At 27.6% G+C, this 22,868-nt stretch overlaps 1 protein-coding gene across 1 annotated transcript; it reads right to left on the reverse strand.

The window, feature by feature from the left end:
- Positions 1-5,122: 5,122 nt before the first annotated feature.
- On the reverse strand, positions 5,123-16,254 carry LOC100200211 (aristaless-related homeobox protein). The gene is made up of 4 exons (XM_065787863.1): positions 15,943-16,254; positions 15,486-15,730; positions 8,870-9,126; positions 5,123-6,512 (listed from the first exon to the last, which is right to left on the reverse strand). Exons 1-4 carry the CDS (start codon positions 16,014-16,016, stop codon positions 6,132-6,134), a joined length of 957 nt encoding a protein of 318 aa, XP_065643935.1. The 5' UTR covers positions 16,017-16,254; the 3' UTR covers positions 5,123-6,131.
- Between the last annotated feature and the right edge of the window lie 6,614 nt (positions 16,255-22,868).

A 22,868-nucleotide genomic window follows, 5' to 3' on the forward strand; every position in this document is an offset into this window, starting at 1 on the left:
ATCCCTAAAGAGTAATTTTAGGTATTACTCGGTGAATTTCATCAATTCCTTTTTCTCAATAATAGCAACTAAGATGAGGATATAAAACAAATTATTAGTATTAAAAATGAAGAGAAATTCTCTCCCTCGTTTGATGTTTTTACTTTTGCCAATGTATGTGAAAAAATCAAAATACTTTTACTTGGTATCATATTTGTACTTTGAAAACTTCCAGTAAGTCCATTTAAGCCTAAATAAGCATAATGTTGAAACATCCAATATGTTTTAAATCTTCACTTTACCAAACTCGTTAAAAAATATGCAGTATTTAATTTTTATATGAGAGTGGCTACGTTTATGATTATGACAAACCTTTTTTTTTTTTTGGTTTTTAAGAATGAAAAACCTTATTAGCATATATTCTTTTGCTAGTTCTGCAACATGACTTCCAAGCAGCTTTAATGCCGCAAAGTAAATCTATTGTAACTCATGCGAAATTACTGCAGAACATCTTAAATACTCCTATAACAACAACCTGCTTTCATGGCTTTCAAAGTTTTATAACAATATCTTCAATAATGGAGTGGTGCCGAAGTACCTATCAACATCCATAATTGTTCCTATTGTAAAACCCTATAAAAAATCTCTTGATAATCCCAATAACTATCGCAGAATTAGTATCATGCCTATTTTGACCAAGCTCTTTGAATATATTACTCTTATAAAATCTGGTATTTGTTTTTGTCAACCATTAACTATAGTATATTTGTTCAAATCTCTCGCTGTACCGAATCATACGGCTTAGAAATTTGTTGTTATAATAATTCACTTCTTAATAAATTGGACGCTATTGGAAGGTCAGCATTAGAATTCCCCATTAATATATCAAAGTACAGCAAAAACTACCTGCACCCCTTCTTTAAAATTGATGACATATCTACCATTCTCATTCGAAACAAGTTAAATTTGTTTGTCAGACTACTGAGCAATCCGACTTCTTTTTCATTGATTTTGACGCAGATATCTGATGTTACTAAAGATAACCTATCTATCAACGAAGTAATAAAAATGTGCAATCAACTTGAGCTAAACTTCGCCCAGTGTTTGATCAAAGGGAAAAAAATAACGATTAAGCGTTGCTACGATAACGTCGGAGACAATATAGAGGCAATTTTAAACCAATTCTTTAAATTCTGGAATATAAGAGAACAAAGACTAATATTTACAAATTTGATGGAGGAAAATATTCCAAGAAGAATTTAAATTAGACTTTAGAATGAAAGTATGAACTATTAGTTCTATACACTTTCTTTGTTTTACCTGTAATTTGGGTGATAATAAGAATAAATAAATAAATAAAAATAAAGAATTAATATTATTTTAAAAGTTTTAAAAAAAAAATTTTTTTTTTTTTGGATTTTTGTTTTTGGATTTTGGATTAAAATATGAATTATTTTGAAAATATTAAAATTGAATTTATAATTGCTTCTTTTTTATATTTAGACTCATTTTCTAAAAACTTTAAATAATAAGAAAAAACTTATATGGTTATATTTTTTTAGAGTAAATATTTTGATTAAGTTTGAAGTCTTTTTATAATTTTTTTTTTTGTGATATATTTTTAATTTTGATAACTTTTGATAGGTTTCTAGCAATTTAGATAACACTTTGTTTTTAGTTAAAATTTTATATAGATCTTTTTTCACCAAGTATAAATCTAGGTCTTGTTTCACCAAATGCTACTAGTATAAGGCTTTATGTTGTATAGCTTTTCTTTTTATAGAAATAAAGTAAATATGATGTTAATATGAATTCTATATATTTAACACGAGTTTTTTTTAATGATTCTTAATTTATAGGGAACTTAGGTATTCTCAAAATGCATTTTTAACTTTCTTTTATATATATCTGGTTATAGCTTTTGCTTTTAATGTAAGTCGCGGATTAAATTTGTAAATAATAAAAGCGGCTTTAATTTTCAATCAATAAAACTTGGTAAGTTAGACATCTAATATGTGTGTGTGTGCGTGTGTAAAAAAATTTGATGTGAGCCACATATGTCATTAAATGATAGCAAATTCGTTTTAAAAATGGCCCATTTGTGGCTATGGTATTTATATCACTTAGGTGGTAAACACATTTGGCTTACGTGTGGTTATAATACTTATACCACTTATATATTATGGTATAGTTAAATGTTATAATTGCCATAAAACACATGGGCTATATCTATTTCATCCCATAAATCGAGTGTGGCTATCACATTTAGCGCATTTTGATTCTTTAAAAAAGTTAATTTTTTTTTTAACACAATTTGTTTGAAATTTCATTTATGAGCATGAGTTCAGATGTTATTTGAAAAAAATATTAGAATTTATAATAATTATTCTTGTTTTTTTCTTTTGTAAATACGACGTATGATTTTTACGAACGACAACATATTTTTACGTGTGAAAATATACTGTTTACATAATATTCGATATTTGGAAATAAGACAAAAATTTCTCGTTTTCAAGCCATGACCTTTTTTTATTATTTATAAGCACAAAAGTTGTGAATATTTTAAAACTGCAAAAATAAAAAAACGAAAAACGAAAAAAAATAACTAAATAATATAAAATAATAAAATAATATTTTGTATTAGAGAAAAGGTAATAATGTTATTGAGACATATACAGGGGTTGCAGGTGTGTTTGTGTTGTGCAGCTGAGAGAATGAAGCACTTGATTGGAAGCTGAGTGTTATCCCACTAATCTAATTCTGAATAGGTCTACTTTTTTTCATTTTAGTTTTTAAGGTGCATCAAGAAGATCAATCAATCCTTTTACAGAACACCGCTAAAGAGCATTTAACTTAGAAGTTTTCGCTTCCTTACCGATATTACTTATCTGGCCAGACCTGAAATCAAACCTCGGAACCTTTCTTACCCATATTACTTATCTGGCCAGACCCAAAATTAAACCTCTTGGCTCTGAGTGACAGCCCTAATTACCTTTCCACAGCTGCTCAAAGTCTCGAAGTTGGTCTACTGGTATGGTCTAATAGGAGTCGAGTAGGTGTAATCTCACAAAAGTTAACCAGAAGTATGGTTTTCATTTTGTTCGCATTTTACGAATATTTGGTTAATCGTTTACCAGAACGTGGTTAATCACAAGTAGTTTGTCGTCTTTTAAAAAGATAGGTTGTTAGTTTTATTCATACAAAGTTTAAGCCGATAGAAATGATGTTAGCCGGCCAGATAATATACTGAACAAAATATACTTTCAGCTATAACTTTTAGCTGAAAAAAAAATTGTAGACAAATATGGCATTCTGCGTTACCTGAAACACACTTGACCTCAAAATAATACTCAACCTTTATGCCTTATTCTTGACGTCAAAATAAAATCGAGTTGAGACAATTAGCGTTAGAACGCGAAAAACTATATATAGCAAATTAAAAATATATCAGAAACAAAATATTTAAGAAACAAGGATGATGTGTCAGGAAAATATCTAAGATAAAAATAAGCTTTAAGAAACTGACATGTTCTTATAACAAAGAGTAATAAAAAAAGCAATTATTTTACTCAGCGTTTTTAAAGTACTTGCTCAGCTTTACGTGAATAAAAATTTTAGCAATTTTGCTGAAATTTTTATTCTTGTAAAGCTGAGCAATTACAATTGAGTAAAAGCAATTTCTTTTTTTTATTTATCCGGCCTTATGTAATACCACAGTTTTTGTTAATATTGTTCTTAAGGTTATAGTATACTATACTCCTACTAGTAGGAGTGTAATTTGGAAAACGCTAGAATTTTCCATGACGTCACGTGGTTTATGATTTAAATTTTAGTCAATAATTTTTGTTAACATGTTTGAGCGGTCTTTTTTTATAACAACTTTTCAGAGTTTTTATTGCATATAAATTTTTGTTAAAACTTGTAAACATTGGAGTTATATTTATTGAAAATAAAAACCTTGATTCATTGTTGTTTTGATACCTTGGTTGTGTTTGCTACTAGAAAGCTACGGCTGTGTTTATTTAAAACCTGTATATTGTGTGCGAAACTAAAAGCTTGGGTAAAGTTTTAAAGGTGGATGCTAGTCACCACTAAATTAACACTTCGTAATTTATTAACACTAGTCAGATCTGGTGTTCACACTTGTTGTTTCATCACATTACTCATATTTGGTTTTCTACATTGCTGCATTTTTTCATCTATGGTTTGGTATAAATTTATTTATTTATTTAAAAGTCTTTTTTAAGTCTTGAAATTTCTTTAAATTTGAACAAATACTTGAATTCAGGTAAATTCTTGATTTCAGGTAAAGCACAAATACAAACCAATACGATAACGATATCTAGTAATAAAATAAATCTTCAGAATAAACTTAGACATCTGGGATTCACATGGGATACTAAACATTCAACTTTTGCTTCACTCAATAATACAAATGTTGATGAAAAAATTTCAAACTATAGAGCTGTTGTTCAAACTCTTATTCAATCTGGAATCCGGTTTGCCCACCCAAGTTCTATTTCTTATATATATAAATTATTGGCAGTCCCTACCTTAACTTATGGTATGGAGACATGTGAAAATAATTCTGATTTGATGAAAAAGCTAGATGTAATTGGAAGGAGTGCACTAAAATCACTTTTAAATGTTTCAAAACACAGTAAGAACAATACAAATTCGCTATTTAAGATCCAGGAAATTTCAAAAAGTATTCAACAAAATAAATTAAACTTGTTTCTTCGTCTTCTTAATAATAAAACAACTTCAGAAATTATCTTTTCACAACTGAAACACCCCTTATTTAAACATTCGTTTGTTGGCGATATTCAGGACCTATGCCGTTTTCGGATGCTAAATTTTCAAAACTTAATTCAAAATAAAAAGAAGATAAAAATAGCACTTTCTAAAAGTGAAATTCCCTCCGAAGTTGAACAAACTTTGAAACATGCAATAGAGTGCTGGAATGCGAAAGAGCAAAGAGGAATTTTTAAACAAATTCTGGAAGAAAAAATTCTTAAGTGAAAATCACGAGAAATAACTTTCTTATTTTTCTTTTTTACCTTGTAAATTACATTGGGTGTTAAATAAATGAAATAATAATAATAAAATACACTAAACATCAATAAAAAAATAAACAAATGAATGAAGTTAATAAACATTTATTTAAAACATTTAAAAACTATTTATAATTTTGTAGGTATAATTTTACAATAACAAATATTACGACAGAATATACAAAATTTCGAAAAATTACATAAAAAATTTATGACAATGCTTGTAAATAACATTAAAATATTTATAGTCATACACAAATTACAATTAAGTGACGTCATAAATTATATTTAGAAATCTCGTCTCAAATAACGTCAATAAAGTATATTTAGAAATCCCATCTCAAATAAAAATCAATAAATTTAGAAATAAATAAATTTAGAAATCTCAAGTAATCATAACGAAAATAGGTAAAAAAAAGAAAATTTATACAAATTATTTTGTTTAAAAATGTTTGTTTAGGAAAATAATTTTATTATGAAGTACTAAAACAATATCTAAACTAACACCCAAGTACACAACACCCAACACCCAAGCACACAAAGCACTTAGCATTATTTTATAACATATAAATAAATTTTGGTGCTTATGGGCTTAAGGTGGCCAGATGTCCAACTTTTACGAAGGAGAACACAGTAAATCTTAATTCTTACAGGTTCGACAGTGCATTCTCCTACATAAAAGCCGGACTTCAAGCAACCCTATTATGGGCAAACAAAAATCTATTTAAGCTGATTACGAGTGTTCATTTCTAAATTTTTAAATGATCGATTCGATATCAATTTTCAATTGTTATAAAATTTTAATAAAAATGTAAATCTATGCAAGCCAAAAAATACTTTTACAAAACTTTTTCGACAAAAATTATCTTAAAAAAATTACTGCGTTATTAATAAACTATTAAAAGCAACTAAAATCACAAGACAAAGTTAGCATTAATACTAAAATGTATTAAAACAAGTTAGTATTTACACTAAGTTTACTAAACCAAAACAATATACATTAAAACTGTTTCGAAAATGCAGTACATTAAAACAAATACAATTTTAACGAAAGTCTAACATGAAACATAAATCTAAATCAAAATTTAAACAGTTGATTTAAACTGGTTGTCCGTGAACAGGCCACCACGACAGTGGTTGATCTTTATCTATTAAACGATATCCATTATTAATGCTCCTGGAATCATAGTTATATATGTTGCGATGAATGTATCGAATATTATTTTCATACCAAGGTTCAAGCTTTGTACTCAGATTTCCATTAAACCTGTTAAATTTCTCAGTTTGAGAGGGATGGTTAAGAGATTTTAAAAAAAGTGAGTTCGATATACTATTATTAAAAGGTGTGGATGGTTGAGTGGGGGTATAGGGTTTAAGGTAATTGTTAAGTTGAGGAAGTGGGGGAGGTGACGTTGGACTAGACAAAGAAGTAGATTTGTTGCGTTTTCTCCATTTCGCACGGCGATTTTGGAACCACACCTAATAAAATATCAACTATTTTCTAAATAATTAATTTAAAACTTATACTTATGTAATTTAAATAACTGTACAACTAACAGGCCAGACCAACCTGTTATTAAAATTGTTTTACATACTAAACAAAAAGTCTTTTTAAACTTTTAAAAATACTTTTAATTTTTTATGCATAAGAATGCAGTGATTTCCTATTTTATTAACCATTAACTGTTTTACGAACCCAATATTGGATTTTTACGGCTTAACCAGCTACTGTCTGAGAAGTGTTCAATTGCTCAAGCAGTAAAAACCACAATTAGTTGACGCAATTTTAATCTAACGCACTTGCTATTTTTGTTCCAACGTAGTATTATAGTAGGTCGTAGGTTGGCCTTGCATTGGCATACCTTTGGCTGGCTATCAAGTTAACGTTGGCATTGTGCATGTCTCGTTTCATTATGTGATTGTATTAATTAACTACATAGCATTTTAAGTTTTATATACTAAATTGTGCTAAAACATTTCTTGTGGTTCTATACCTTTTTAAAAACAGTGCGTTTTCTACTTTTACATCTTTTTTTTTATAAATAGTACTTTAAGTAGTATATAGTATAGTGCTGTTTATAAACAAAATAAATTACAGATGAGTACAGATATACATTGTTGTCAAATAAAACGTTCTTTTCACGCCGGGACTCAAAGATAAAATACCAATTTCAAATAAGGGTGATACATACGCAAAATGCAAATGGGCAAACCGCATTCTGCATTATTTGATACAACTTTATTAGTTACGGATTGCATCCAACTACATCGAATTTGCATTTGTGTAAACTGAGTTAGTTGGCACAACTTAATTGATCATAGGAGTGACCGAAACGTATTTTACGTTAGATGGAACATATGCATTGATTATGCAGTTGAGCCAACAGAAAATTATGTTTAATAGCTTCACAAACTAGTTGAGTGACAAATCCTTTTTTTTTTTAAACTAGTCATCTTGTAGGCTTTTAAAATTAAAATACTCTTTACCGAAATCTATTGTTCTATTGACTAGTTAGAGATTAATATGTCAATAGACTAATTAGTTAGAGAACTGCTTTTTTGGGTAAGTGAAGAATTCTATAAAGATTAAAATTTATTAAATGATATAATAGACCAAATAAGATCAATGCAACGTCTACCTTTTAAAATTCACACGTTGCCAACTTTAGAAAGACTGTAACAAAAATGTTGTCTTTACCACAAGCTGCAAAAAGGTTGAAGTGAGAAAAAACTTTAATGATAAAATACAAAGTCATTGAACTGTTTAACAATAAATATTTATGCAAAAAAATCAGCTAAACCCATGCGTTAGTTAACAAAATTTTTTATATTGAAACTTATTGTTTCAAAAGGGAAAAAAAACTGGTGTTTTGTTATTCCCAGACTACAATTGCTACATTTTTTTGCAAAGCAACTTCAGTTGAAAAAGTAAGAATGCGAAGAAATAAGTTTCATGTCTTAAAATTATTTCCCAAACAACAAAAAATGCTTTTGTGGCTCTTGTAAGTATCAATGAATTAAGTCAAGATGGTATGGCGTTAATAATTTTAGACAGAAAATATGGCGTTGATAATCGTAGACAGAAGATATGGCGTTAACACTTATAGACAGAAGATATGGCGTTGATAATCTTAGACAAAAGATATAGCATTGATAATTTTAGACAGAAGGTATAGCGTTGATAATCTTAGACAGAAAACAATGCAACTAGTTTGCTAACATTAACTTACACCATCATATTACATTAGCTCACGTAATATTGTTCTAACCGTCAGCTTACTAAGTGACTTTTAACAAATCACCGTCTGTATACTAGTTAATATTCTTGCGAACTATTGTCTGAATTGCAGTTTGAGTTGTATTTGTAGTTATGTAAACCAAGAAAATTTATTCATCTTAATTAATTTGTGTTTTCTAAGCACCTAAAAACATAAACAAAAGTTCTTAAAAAAGGTGACTGACCTAATATTAAAAAACATTGCCCATATCTGTCCATTCCACTTTTTTTTTAAATTCTTGAAAAATTATTTGCAGCAATATGTATTTTAATTATAACAAGCTGCCTTAAAAAATTCTCAAAATAAAATCTAATTTTATACCAAACAAAAAAAAGTTATACACGTTACATGTAATAGCCATACTCGATTTATGGGATGGCGTAAATTCTGACGACATGGTTTCAATGATCTACGTTCAAAAACCTCATAACATTATACATGTACTACAAGATATGTACTACAGCTTATAATAATAATCGAGCTCTATATATTTACAAATTAAAATTACAAAAAAGGTTTCCCTTTTTTTTGCAGTTGCAAATTGTATAAAAAATTTACCTGTATCCTTGCTTCTGTTAATCCCAATTTTACAGCCATTTCTTCTCTCAGGAATATATCTGGATAATGTGTCCTGTTGAACACTCTTTCGAGTTCATCAAGTTGATGCGTTGTAAAAGTTGTTCTATATCTTCTTTTTTTCGACGGCATGCTCAAAGCTTGCTGTCGATAAGTGTCGAGTACAGTCGGACTAACTTCGTCAGACGTCAGAGCTCCGTCATGGTCTAATGTCGGGCTGTCTAGCGTCTCGCAATCGTCTGTAGAAGGAAAAAAGGTTTGGTTAGTAAGTCCACGTGTTTATGTGTGTGAATGGGTATTTCATGATTTGAATGAGAGAAATAAAAGATTCATTTTATTTGAACAAAAAAAATTTTAACAAAAATGTAAAAAATAGTTTTAAAAACAAAACGAAAAAAACAAAACAAATAAAAAACAGCTTTTATGAAAACATAATATAATGACAAGCAGAATCATTGGCTATTCAAATTTCATCGAACTACATTTTTTGGTATAAAAAATAAATTTCAATAGCTTTGATAGGTCAAAGGCTGTTAATCAAAATAAAAAGCAAGTCCATCATGAAATGCTAATGTGCAGTAAGTATAAAAAAACCTTATTTTGATATTTGGTGTTCGTATTTGGTGTTAATTGTATTTTTGTGATGTAAGATACTTGTGTATTTCATTTGTGTCGGTTAAAAAAAGTTTTGATTAAATAATAACATTATATCACTCTATTATCTTTAAATATTTGAAAGTTTCGATGCCGCTGTCATCTCTAAAATATATTATGTGAGAAACAAAATTTATCATAATGTCTTGAATATAATATTACAAGTTTTTTTTCCCTGTTACATTAGTAACAATTGACTTACCACAGTAGCAATTGCGTCATCAATAACTAAATTACCATATTATTATTTAGTTAACTGTCAAATTACTGCAATAAATAGAGTCACTAGCTGCAATAGTTAGGGCTGAAAATTGCTAAGGTTTACTTAACTCAAGTGTGTGAGTGTATATAATACATATGTATGTATGTATGTATGTATGTATGTATGTATGTATGTATGTATGTATGTATGTATGTATGTATGTATGTATGTATGTATGTATGTATGTATGTATGTATGTATGTATGTATGTAAGTACGTACGTAAGTATGTATGTATGTATGTATATATATATATATATATATATATATATATATATATATATATATATATATGTATATATATATATATATATATATATATATATATATATATATATATATATATTATATATAACTATATATATATATATATATGTACGTATGTATGTACGTATGTATGTATGTATGTATGTATGTATGTATGTATGTATGTATGTATGTATGTATGTATGTATGTATGTATGTATGTATGTATGTACGTACGTAAGTATGTATGTATGTATGTATGTATGTATGTATGTATGTATGTATGTATGTATGTATGTATGTATGTACGTACGTACGTAAGTATGTATGTATGTATGTATGTATGTATGTATGTATGTATGTATGTATGTATGTATGTATGTATGTATGTATGTATGTATGTATGTATGTATGTACGTAAGTATGTATGTATGTATGTATGTATGTATGTATGTATGTATGTATGTATGTATGTATGTATGTATGTATGTATGTATGTATGTATGTATGTATGTATGTATGTATGTATGTATGTATGTATGTATGTATGTATGTATGTATGTATGTATGTATGTATGTATGTATGTATGTATGTATGTATGTATGTATGTATGTATGTATGTATGTAGGTATGTATGTAGGTATTTATGTATGTATGTATGTATAAATGTAATTATGTATTAATGTATGTATATATGTCTTTATGTGTGTATGTATGTATGTATTTATGTATGTATATATGTATGTATGTATGTATTTATGTACGTATGTATTTATGTATGTATGTATGTATTTATGTATGTACGTAAGTATGTATGTATTTATGTATGTATGTATGTATGTATGTATGTATGTATGTATGTATGTATGTATGTATGTATGTATGTATGTATGTATGTATGTATGTATGTATGTATGTATGTATGTATGTATGTATGTATGTATGTATAAATGTAAGTTTGATTTTACCTGTTTGTGTGTCAGTCTGCAATTTTTATGTATACGTGTATTTATGAAAGCAAGCGTTATTGTTTGTGTGTCTATGTCTATTTTTTATGTATGTAAATATCTATATATGCATGAATGTGTGTATGAATGTAAGTTTGGCCTTTTATTTGTCTGTGGGTCTATCTACGTTCTATCTGTGTGTGTATCTCTGTCTACATGTGTGTCTGTCTCTCTATCTCCCTGTCTGTATGTATGTATTTATGTATCTATACATATCTACGAAAGGAAGTTTTATTTTTTGTTTTTCCATGTGATTGTCTGTTTTTTTTTCTGTATGTTTGTTTGTATGTGTGTATGTATGTATGTATGTATGTATGTATGTATGTATGTATGTATGTATGTATGTATGTATGTATGTATGTATGTATGTATGTATGTATGTATGTATGTATGTATGTATGTATGTATGTATGTATGTATGTATGTATGTATGTATGTATGTATGTATGTATGTATGTATGTATGTATGTATGTATGTATGTATGTATGTATGTATGTATGTATGTATGTATGTATGTATGCATATTAGGGTTATGACTTTTTTTCAACCCCATACTCCTGTACTGTAGTTTGGTGAACTTTTACGTAAAAAGCACGGTATGAACTTTTATTTGCATATCTTTTGAAAAAAGTTTACCCCGCCGTTGAAAAGTCGATTTTTAACTACGCAAACCGGTTTTTATTGTCGTCATAATTGAAATTTATTTAAGTTCAGTTAAATATTTAACTGAATTTAAATAAAAACTGTCTCGAAGATTTTTTATTTAAAAAAATATATTTGTTAAAACATTTAACTGAATTTAAATAAATTTCAATGATGACGACAATAAAAATATATGTATGTATGTATGTATGTATGTATGTATGTATGTATGTATGTATGTATGTATGTATGTATGTATGTATGTATGTATGTATGTATGTATGTATGTATGTATGTATGTATGTATGTATGTATGTATGTATGTATGTATGTATGTATTTGTTTGTTTGTTTGTCTGTTTGGTTGTTTGTTTGTTTGTATTTATGTATATATGCATGTTTGCATGTAGATACAAATGTAAGTTCAGCTGTTTGCCTATCTGTACGTAACTATGTGTGCTCTATGAACGTAAATTTTGTTATTTGTTTGTCTATGTGACCGTCTGTTGCTTTGTCTGTCAGTCTATCCGTTTCTCAGTATGTATGTTTTTATGTATGTATGTATGTATGTATGTATGTATGTATGTATGTATGTATGTATGTATGTATGTATGTATGTATGTATGTATGTATGTATGTATGTATGTATGTATGTATGTATGTATGTATGTATGTATGTATGTATGTATGTATGTATGTATGTATGTATGCATGTATGTAGGCTTGTATGTATGTATGTATGTATGTATGTATGTATGTATGTATGTATGTATGTATGTATGTATGTATGTATGTATGTATGTATGTATGTATGTATGTATGTATGTATGTATGTATGTATGTATGTATGTATGTATGTATGTATGTATGTATGTATGTATGTATGTACGAATGTATGTATGTAGGCTTGTATGTATGCATGTATGTATTTATGTATTTATGTATGTAAGTATGTATGTATGTATGTATGTATGTATGTATGTATGTATGTATGTATGTATGTATGTATGTATGTATGTATGTATGTATGTATGTATGTATGTATGTATGTATGTATGTATGTATGTATGTATGTATGTATGTATGTATGTATGTATGTATGTATGTATGTATGTATGTATGTATGTAAGTTTATTTATAGGTGTATGTATGAATGTATGCAAGATTTTTTTATCCATATGTTTTATATAAAATAAAATGGCCGCAAACAATCAGTGTTTTCAGAACCATATTTGACTACGTTGCTACAATTAATTTGTAAATCATATTGGCCAAACCATTTTGTTAACTATATGGTTTCCAACGAATTTTTAAACAAAGTCATCAATATTTACCAATGACTTTGTAGCGCTGAAATTAAGACGGTGCTGATAAACTGAGTAAATAACAATAAATGAACTGAAACATTCAAGAGGGCAATATTTTTTGCCGTGGTCAGATTCATGACTACAAAATAGTTTATCTAATTATCCTTATATCTAAAGTCTGTTTTGTGTTAGAATAGTAAGGGCGTGTTTTTTTTAGTGTGTGTTATTAAATAGTATCACAAAATTATACCATTATAAAAAAAGAGACATTTTAAACTTTTTTGTTGTAGTTTTTAGTTTTTATTTATTAGCTTGTTTGTTCAGACTGTTTGTAAAAAGGCAAAATGCAATGGTAAGAAAAAAAAAACTTTTTTTTTTTATAGTAACTAAAATACAACTTATTTTGCCGCTAAAACTGAGTAAACTTTTAAAAGACTGTTACTATTTAAATAAGTATTACTATTTAAAACCGTGTTACAATTTAAAATCGTTCAACAAATGCTAGTTTAAGTAGGATCTCTAGCAATAAAATTACCAACAAAAATAAATAAATAATATCAAATTTCTGTACTCACCAAAACCTTTTTTGAACAAGTTTTAGTTTAATTGTATCTTTCCATCACCTTTATTTTATACTTCAAAACTATCCCACCATCTTTTTTTTATAGATCATAACTATATTCTTCCTACCGTCTTTATTTTACGTCAAAACTATATTCTTCTCACTATCTTTATTTTATACATCAAAATTATATTCTTCTATTTTAGGGCAAAGCATTTTTTTTGGGCAAAAAATATATTTGATGAAAAATATAATGGAAAATCTACTTGTTTGAAAATAAAAAATTTAAAAAGTTTTACTTGTATTTGAATACGTAAAAATAAAAGATTCTAGATGAAATATATGATCATCCAATTTGAAATTTATTTTTGTCATAATTGTTCATAGTAACAAGTAACAATTTGTACTAGCTGCTTTAAACTTTTTTTTATTTAGTACCGTAATAATTGTATTATATGGCAGTGTTTCAGTGGCGTTGTTTAATAGTACTATATAGTTATGTTTCTGTGACGTTGTTTAATAGTACTATATGGTGGTGTTTCTGTGACGTTTTTTAAAAGTACTATATGGCGGTGTTACAGTGACTTTGTTTAATACTATATTAAAAATCTCGGTGACGCTTTTAATGTTTTACTAATAATTACAGTTACGCTATTTTGGGATCGTTAGTTTCAGTAGGTTGTTTAGTCATGTATCAATTACTTTAGGAACTTTGTTTAGTGATCAATAGTTTTAATGACGTTATCAAGTAATCAATAGTGAATCAAGGCGCTACTAACAACACTTAAGTAAGTAATTGTTGCTTAGTGTTGTACAAACAGTTTTCTATGTTGTTATTATTAATGTTGTTATGCAGTCGTATCAATAGCTCTTTGAGCTAGAATTGTTTACTGTCGTTTAAAAGTGTTTTTATGTGCTGTATTAAATTTTCCTTATTGTGGGGACTTGTGAGTATTAAAAATGTCAATAGCAATATTTCTTAGTGTTGTATTAGTAGCACTAATGCAACGCTAAGAAACATTAGTGTTTTTTACAGTCGTCACTAGAAAAAACATTATTGTTTTTTACAGTAGTATCAGTAGTACAGTAGTGTCATTTGTTAGTATTGTTTAGTATTGTATAAATTGTGCCCTTTGTTGATTAGGTCAGTATTAATAACACCATGGGCTAGTTTTTTTCCTTACGTATCATAAGCTTAATTTTTGTGTTTTTTCATTTGAAGTAAGTTTTATTGTAACATTGTTAGAATAGCTTCTTTTGGTTTTGTGTCAATAGTATCCTATGCCGCTGTTGCTTAGTTTTGTGTCAATAATGCTGACTGCTAACGCTAATAGTGTTCCATCAATGGCCATAATTGTTACCATAATTTAGCGTTGTTAGAAAAAATGATAGTATTGTTTAATGTCTTTAGTGTTAGTTTTAGTAAGATGCTTTTGTTTGTTAAAGTAGTACCAACGCTGAGTTTGTGAAGTGTAAACAAATTAGTTTGATAATAATTTTGTGTGACTGCAAAAAAATTTTGTGCATGTTTACTGTTCATTAACCCAAGTAACATTAACCAACTTAACGGTTTTATTGTTGAAGGTTCTTTTTTTATTCAACTTTAAAATTAAACCAACAATGTTATAGGGTAATATTGATTTTAGCACCCGTTTGTTATTTGCAGCCTTAACAATTCTCAACCCAAACCAAGCTTTTTTAAGTTTCTTAATAATAACTATAGTAACAGATGCTTATTAAATGACTCTGATAATCAGAGGCGATTCTAGGCAACTATAACTTGAAAATTGCTTTCTTTAAGAAAGAGTGGGGGGAGGGGGAGGCGAAGCAACCCCCACATACACCTGTAGAACCGCCTCTGCTAATAATACTGCTTTGTAATCATTATATTTGCTTTCATTTAACAAATTTATCTTACCTCCGGATATGCTTCCTCCAATATTTAACGATTGCACTCTTAAAGATGGTGATGTTGGTGATCTAGAAGATTCTGGAGAAGAAACAGAATCACTTTCAGGAAATTGAGGTGACCGAGTTGAAGGTATTGCGTCAACAAAGCTATTTCCTAAACTCGCTTCACCGTTTGATTTTATTCCCTCTTTAAGTCCAAGAATGTCTCTTATACTATACGATGTATGCTTTTTTCGATCAATATTCATGTTTCTAAAAAGATTTTTATGCAATAAAATATTTTTAAACATTTTTATATTGCCACTCTCTGCAAGTAAATAAAAAATTATTCTAAGCTTCAAATGTCATTAAATTATAAAAATAAACAACAGGAAAAAAATCTGTTTTGAAAATGCTCATTTTGAACTTTTGCTTTTACTGCAAATTTTTTCTATTATAACTGCAACTTAAAAACTTTAACTTACTGATCAAAAGCTGCATTGTCTTCTTGTTGAAGTTCAGGCATCTTTGAATTATGGGACTGGTTGTAAACTATCATATGCGCAAACTTATCAGTAACTCTTAAACAATATTCGAACTTTCTTCACAAAGTCGTTCTTATGCATTACATATCATTTGTGCAAATTAGCTCGGCTAGCTTTGTTCTTCCACGCTGAAGTGCACTTAACTTGTTGGAACACTTCAAAACAGAAGAACAGTTAGCTAACACATTACTTCATTAATCATGCGAGCCATTGCCCACGCGAGCACAAATAATCTGCGCAACTACTTGACCCGCACAGAATGTCGATTAAACAGAGTTTAAGTTAATAAAACAAAATTGAAATTTAAGTATGAGACGGAGGTAAAAAATTTTTTCAGATAATGTAATTAACAAGTTTATGAACTATTTTTTATAGATTTTAGGTTGACCAAGATTAATTTTATCTCTAGTAATAAAATAATCAGAACATCATATAATTAATTATCAGCAACATTAAATAATTATTTTACAAGTTTGCTTTTAAAACGCAAATTTTTCCCAACCATAAGTACAAACCCCCTGCATCAAATTAAAATTTTTCCTTTATTTGTTTATTAAGTTTAGGCTCTTTAAACGGCATTCGTTTACTCAATTTTCGTTTAACAAGCCCGTTTAATTCAGCTGAGCAAATTAACTGAGAAAGCGTATAAGCTAGCTGACATACAAACAGCATCAAGGGATTCTGGGATGTTTAAGTTTTTTTATTTAATTTTAAAGATAAAAATATATATTCATAAAAAAAATAAAAAATAAAAAATAAAAAGTGTAAAAAAAAGTTTTTTTAATTGCCAAGCGATGTCTTAAATATGTTTTTTGTTATATATATTTAATTTTGGTTAACTCAATTTTTTAAAGTTAATCAACCGTAAAAATTCGCTTGCACACGGATGGATTAACAGGGAGTTTGGTGTTTCATTAGGGCTGGCATGTAGTGGCATGGATAAACAAAGTTCACTCTGCTCAATATTAAATTGTATTAATTCTAAATAAAGGTCAATAACTAGATTGAAACCTAAACAAGCGGTTTATTTTAAAACTCATAAAGTATTAAACAAAAGATGAAGTGAACCATGCAAAAAAAGTATATACAAATTGGAAATTATTAAAAGTAAATACAATGAATAAATCGTGAAAAAACGTTTTTAGAAGTTCTAAAATTACCATTAAAAATAATAAACCGTTTAATATTTTGTTTTGTGTTATTTAGTTGTATTTCTTGTTATTTATGGAGAAAACGTTACCGATTTTTTAAAAGCAATAAAAACTGGTGAGGCCACAAAAGCATGATTTCGAGTAAAATCATTTCGAGTAAAACTTCATGTTCCGGCGCCTAAGGTCAGGGTGAAAGAAGTTAGCATAACATCATATTGCAAAAGTTGTAAACAGATGATTTTTTGAATTTAAGAACCATAATTTATTGGTTCAAAAAAAAAAAAAAAAAAAAAAATTTTTTTTTTTTGGTTGCAGAAAAAGCCAAGTGATTTAGTTTATTTTAGAAAAAAAAAACTTTGCTAAAATTGCATGGCGAATGGTTTCACAGTACTATGTCAAGAGAATGTGTCAAGCTGCTTACAGAACATTTTGGCTTTTACAAACATAAAAACAAGCATTGATATTTGAAAAATATTTTTTTAATTATAAAAAAATGTCAAAATTTTTTTCTCCTTATTTTAGGGTAACAATTTTTATGTATTATATTTTATAGTTACGAACAGCATTATTTAAAAAAAATAATAAAAAATCAAGCTATTAAAACGCTATCTTAGTTTGCATAACAACGTTTATTAAAATCTTTTAAATAAAAGGAAGGCAACTTAATGTTAACTTAATCAAGTATTAGCTTAATTAGCATTTTAGGTGTTTCCACGAGGCCACTAAACGTACACTGGATTTAACAAAATACTAAACAATGCAAAATTAAATAAAAATATTTAACTTGAAATTAGAATTTAAAAAAAAAAATTAAAAAGTCCTACTAAAGAAAGCTATTTCCTTCAAATAGATGTTTTTTCTGATTAATAAGGTTTTAGCTTTAGTATAATTTATTGCGCTGTTCAAGATGCAACACACACATTTACAAGATGCAACACACATTTATATAAATAATTGACTGGAAGATGAAGAAGATAGTAACCTTTTTTTAAAATGTCGACGACAAACTTATCTTTTTTTCATAAATTAGATATAACTGAAAATAAAATCACCAAATCTTATTATAAATGAAACTAGTTGTTATAGGAAATATATTGGGTGAAAAGTTGGATAAAAATTTACGATGGAATTTTTAAATGAAAAACATAAATCAAAAATATTAAAATGATTTATAAATCTAAACAATATTTTAATTTCAAATTACTAAAATGTTTGTATTTTGCTTTTTTTTCAAATTTACATTATCGTATTGTAGTATCTTGGGCAAGTACCGAAAAAAAGAAACACATTACACATTTTGCATATTTAAAAACATCTTAATCTTATATTTAGTGTAATTTTAAATATTTTATAATTTTTGATTATTTTTAATCTTATTTTCAGAGAACAACATTGTTGTTTCAAAACATAATTTAAAATTCAGCTCAATTAAGCAACGTGGCATTATCTATGGAAAATATTTTTAGATAAATTTTGATGTAAACAAAAGCACCAAAATCAGGAAAAAAAAATTAAATATTAAATTACGCGAGTGTTTATATGTATGTATATATGTATATGTGAGTATGTATGCATTTATTCATATAGTACGTATATGCCTATGTGTACGTGTATATGTTTGTATATGTGTTTTTGTGAACATGTACATAAAAGTGTATTTGTATCCAGTGGCGTAGGAAAGTTTTTTAAACGTTTGAATTTTTACAAAGTTGAAAAACGAACGACAGAAAAAAGGAACTTTTGTAATACACGAAGAAGTATTTATCAATTGATGAATTAAAAATTATAATAAAAATAATGAACTAAAAATGGCTGAAAGAAATATTGCACAGACTTCGAACTGATCTTTTAGTACAGCTTGGGCAGGCACTTTTAAATTGGAAAAAAAGGAAATTAAAAATGGCAAAAATTAAAATAACGCTATTTGAGGAGCCTATTTATTTACGTGAAAATGCAATATCAAAAATGTTTAACCACAAAGTAGAACAACTTAATACCAAAATTTGTATTATACAGGAAGAAAATAAAAATTAAAAACTGAAGTGTACCAACTGTAAAAATATGAAATCTGACGAAGATTTCATAACTCTATTAAAAATCACTTAAAATTAAGTCCCCAGGAGTCGATTATATTTCTTGCAAAGTAGTCTCAGATGTTTTTGAGGAGATACGTAATCTAATTTACCAAATATTTAATTCATCAATTTCAACAGGTATTGTACCTGATAAACTAAAAATCTCTAAAATTATACTAATTTATAAATCAGGAGAAACCAATTCTTTAAACAATTATAGACCAATCTCTATCCTTTCGGTATTCTCAAAACGCCTAGAACGAATAATCTATAATAAATTAAATGAATATTTAAAAACCAACAAAATTATCAATAAAGGTCAATATGGTTTTCAAAAGCTACACTCAACTGAGCATGCAATCCTTGACCTCTCAAATAGGATAAGTAGATCATTTAAAAAAAAAAATTCACATTAGGGATCTTTATTGATTTGTCAAAGACATTTGACACCGTCAACCATGAGATTTTACAAACAAAAATGAAAAACTATGGTATAAAAAATTAAGCTTTAAATTGGTTTAAAAACTACCTTGATAACAGACAACAGTGTGTTATTATAGATAGAAAAAGCAACTCAAATTTACTAAAAACAAAATATGGTGTACCCCAAGGTTCCATTCTTGCTCCTCTTTTGTTTCTTATTCATATAAACGATCTTCGAAACGCCCCTAATATCTTTAAAACTATAATGTCAAAGACAATCGAAGACCTCTATGAAAAAACAAATGCTGAACTAAAAAAAGTTAACATATGGTTTAAATCAAATAAACTGTCACTTAATATAGAAAAAAACTAAGTATATACTATTTCATTCTAATCAACAAATTAAAAAAATACCCCTGAACCTACCAACAATTAATATTGAAAATATATCCATCAAAAGAGCTCTGAATACAAAGTTTTTAGGAGTTTTAATTGACGAACACATCTCCTGGAAACCCCACATAAACTACATAAACACAAAAATATCAAAGAACATAGGTTTACTTTACAAGGCAAGACCATTTTGTCACAAAAAAGTCTCAAACTTATCTACTTCTCATTCATACATAGTTATCTCATGTATACCAATATAGCATGGGGCAGTACCCACAAATCTAAATTACAACCACTTTACTTACGTCAAAAACACGCTTCAAGACTAGTATACAACAAAAGCAAATTTACTCATGCTCAACCCTTACTGGAACAAATGAACGCACTAAATATATTCCAAATAAATAATTTTCAAAATATACTTTTCATGTTTAAATATAAACTAAGTCTGGTTCCAGAGCATTTTACAGCACACTTTTTAAAAACAATATAAATAAATACAATACAAGAGCAACAGGCAACTTTAAGATACCTTTTGAAACAACAAGACTCTCAAAATTCTCAGTTACATATCGTGGTCCCTATTTATTTAACAAATTAGTCTCCAGAAACGAATCACTAATAAACTTAAACAACGAACACTCTCTGAAAAAAAAGCTAAAATCTACAATAATCAAATTAAACAACTGTAAGGAATTTTTTTAAATTTGAATAAATAAATAAATGTAACTTAACTTTTAATACAAATCGATATAAAAATAATATTAATAACAAGGTATATATGTAACACGTATATATATACCACGTATGCAACTGATTTTTTATGTGTATTACACGTCTAAGAAATAGGTACTCGATGACAAGACTTACTTAAGTCTTCTGCGAGCTTCCTCTGACTACAAATAAGTATTTCTTTTTATTAATCTTACACAAATTTTGTTTTTATCATATTTATACACTAACATTATCTTGAAATGCGGTAAATTAACTTATAGTGAAACATCTAAACTCTCCTCCAAAAAATCAAAAAAAGAAAAAGAAGAAAAAATATTAATTTAGAAACTATGGACATAAACGTATATTCACTAGAATCAGCTTCTTATAACTTAATAAGAAAAACTCAATCATTAGATTATTACAAACACCCCTAATACAAGCACCCCAATACAAGCACCCCAATCACCATAAACAGCCAAAATAAGCTTAATATCAAAAAAGTTTCAAATCTGAGCGGTTCTCTGTGACAATCGTCTTTTTTAAGTTTCCGTATTCTTAGTTTTTATTTTTTTATTGTTATACTTATTTGTATTTAATTTTCTTATTTATATATTGTATGAAGCTAAACAATAAATGTAAAATAAAGAACAAAAAAAAATAGTAATAAAAAAAAAAACTATAGATGAATTCAAAAACAAATCTAAACTTAAATCTAAACGGTACTTTAAACTTTTGATTCTAAAACAAATTATGTAAACTGAATAATAAAGCTATCTAATTCATCTAATGTCATCATATGAACTTGATAGCTTTAGAGAACAAGATTATTTTTGATTTGATTGCATAAAGGAGAGACTCTTGCATAGTAATGATTTTATTGTATACAACATAAATGATAATAATGATAATGTTTACATTCAGTCAAAAAAACTTGTATGTGGTATTCCAAAGTTTTAAGTTATCATTAATAGGGGTTTAACTTTTATTTCGTTTCATTTTGGGTCATCTTGCAGTATTCTTATTCTACTATCAAGAAAGACATCATCACATCAGGGCCGTCCACAAGATATATGAACCTTTTTTTTTTTTTGTCTTTGTACACAATATTGTTTTCCATTATTCTGGAGGGTAAAATGTCAGAAACTATTTTATTTTTACTAATAATATACCAAGAGATCTGAATGGAGTGGGGGTGACGTAATTGTTTTTTGCCGACTAAGGCCTAGAAAAAATATTTTGCCTACTAAGATCTTAAAAAGAAGAAAAAAAAAGTCCTCATTGGCTAACATTTGCCGATTGTCAAAAACAGAGCTAATTTTGCCGACTTTAGCGTCAAAATAAATAACTAATTTTTGAATATAATTTTCGTTTACTTAATTTTCTCGGCCTCCCTCGGGACGGCCCTGATCACATTGTATGTATTGGACAATCTTTGATGAAATCATACTCTTCTTCAACATAATGTTATTCCAACGATAAATAAGCCAACCAGAATTACTAAAAGTATTTGTGTCATCACCAGATTTACTCTTCTACACTACTAAACAATATAATCACCAACAATTTTTATAAAAACCCTATTTATACTGGTATAATTAAGATAGACTTATCAGATCATTTTGCTACATTTCTAATTACTAAAAATATTACAATTAACAATAAGCCTTCGAAAACTATTATATACAAGAGGCAGATCAATGAAAACTCCATACAACAATTCCAAGACTTTTTAAAATATAAAATTGATTGGGACCTTATACAAAAATCAAGTGAGGCAAACAATGCCTACGAACTATTTCTTCATCATTTTTGTAATCAAAATGAAAATGCGTTTCCTGAGAAAAAAACTGTTATAAATACCAAGTCGCTCCTATGTCCTTGGATGTCTAAGGGCCTACTAAAATCCTCGAAGGAAAAAAAAAAGTTGTATGAAAAGTTCTTAAAAAATAAAACATATAAAAATGGAACAAACTATAAACATTATAAAAATATATTTGAAAAAACTAAAAAAAATTCCAAAAAACTTTATTACTCAAAGTTGTTAGAAATAACTAACGGAAAATTCAAATAAAAAAAAAAAATAAAAAAAAAAAGAAACACTAAAAAG

Source organism: Hydra vulgaris, chromosome 01, assembly GCF_038396675.1.
Source record: "Hydra vulgaris chromosome 01, alternate assembly HydraT2T_AEP".
Lineage (NCBI taxonomy): Eukaryota > Metazoa > Cnidaria > Hydrozoa > Anthoathecata > Hydridae > Hydra > Hydra vulgaris.

Bases quoted from the DNA above. Each gene is read 5' to 3' on its own strand.
- LOC100200211 (XM_065787863.1), bottom strand. From the start codon at position 16,016: ATGATAGTTTACAACCAGTCCCATAATTCAAAGATGCCTGAACTTCAA. The intron at 15,731-15,942 runs GTAAGTTAAAGT...AAATCTTTTTAG, and splicing joins GACAATGCAGCTTTTGATCA to AAACATGAATATTGATCGAA. The intron at 9,127-15,485 runs GTAAGATAAATT...TTCCTTCTACAG, and splicing joins TGGAGGAAGCATATCCGGAG to ACGATTGCGAGACGCTAGAC.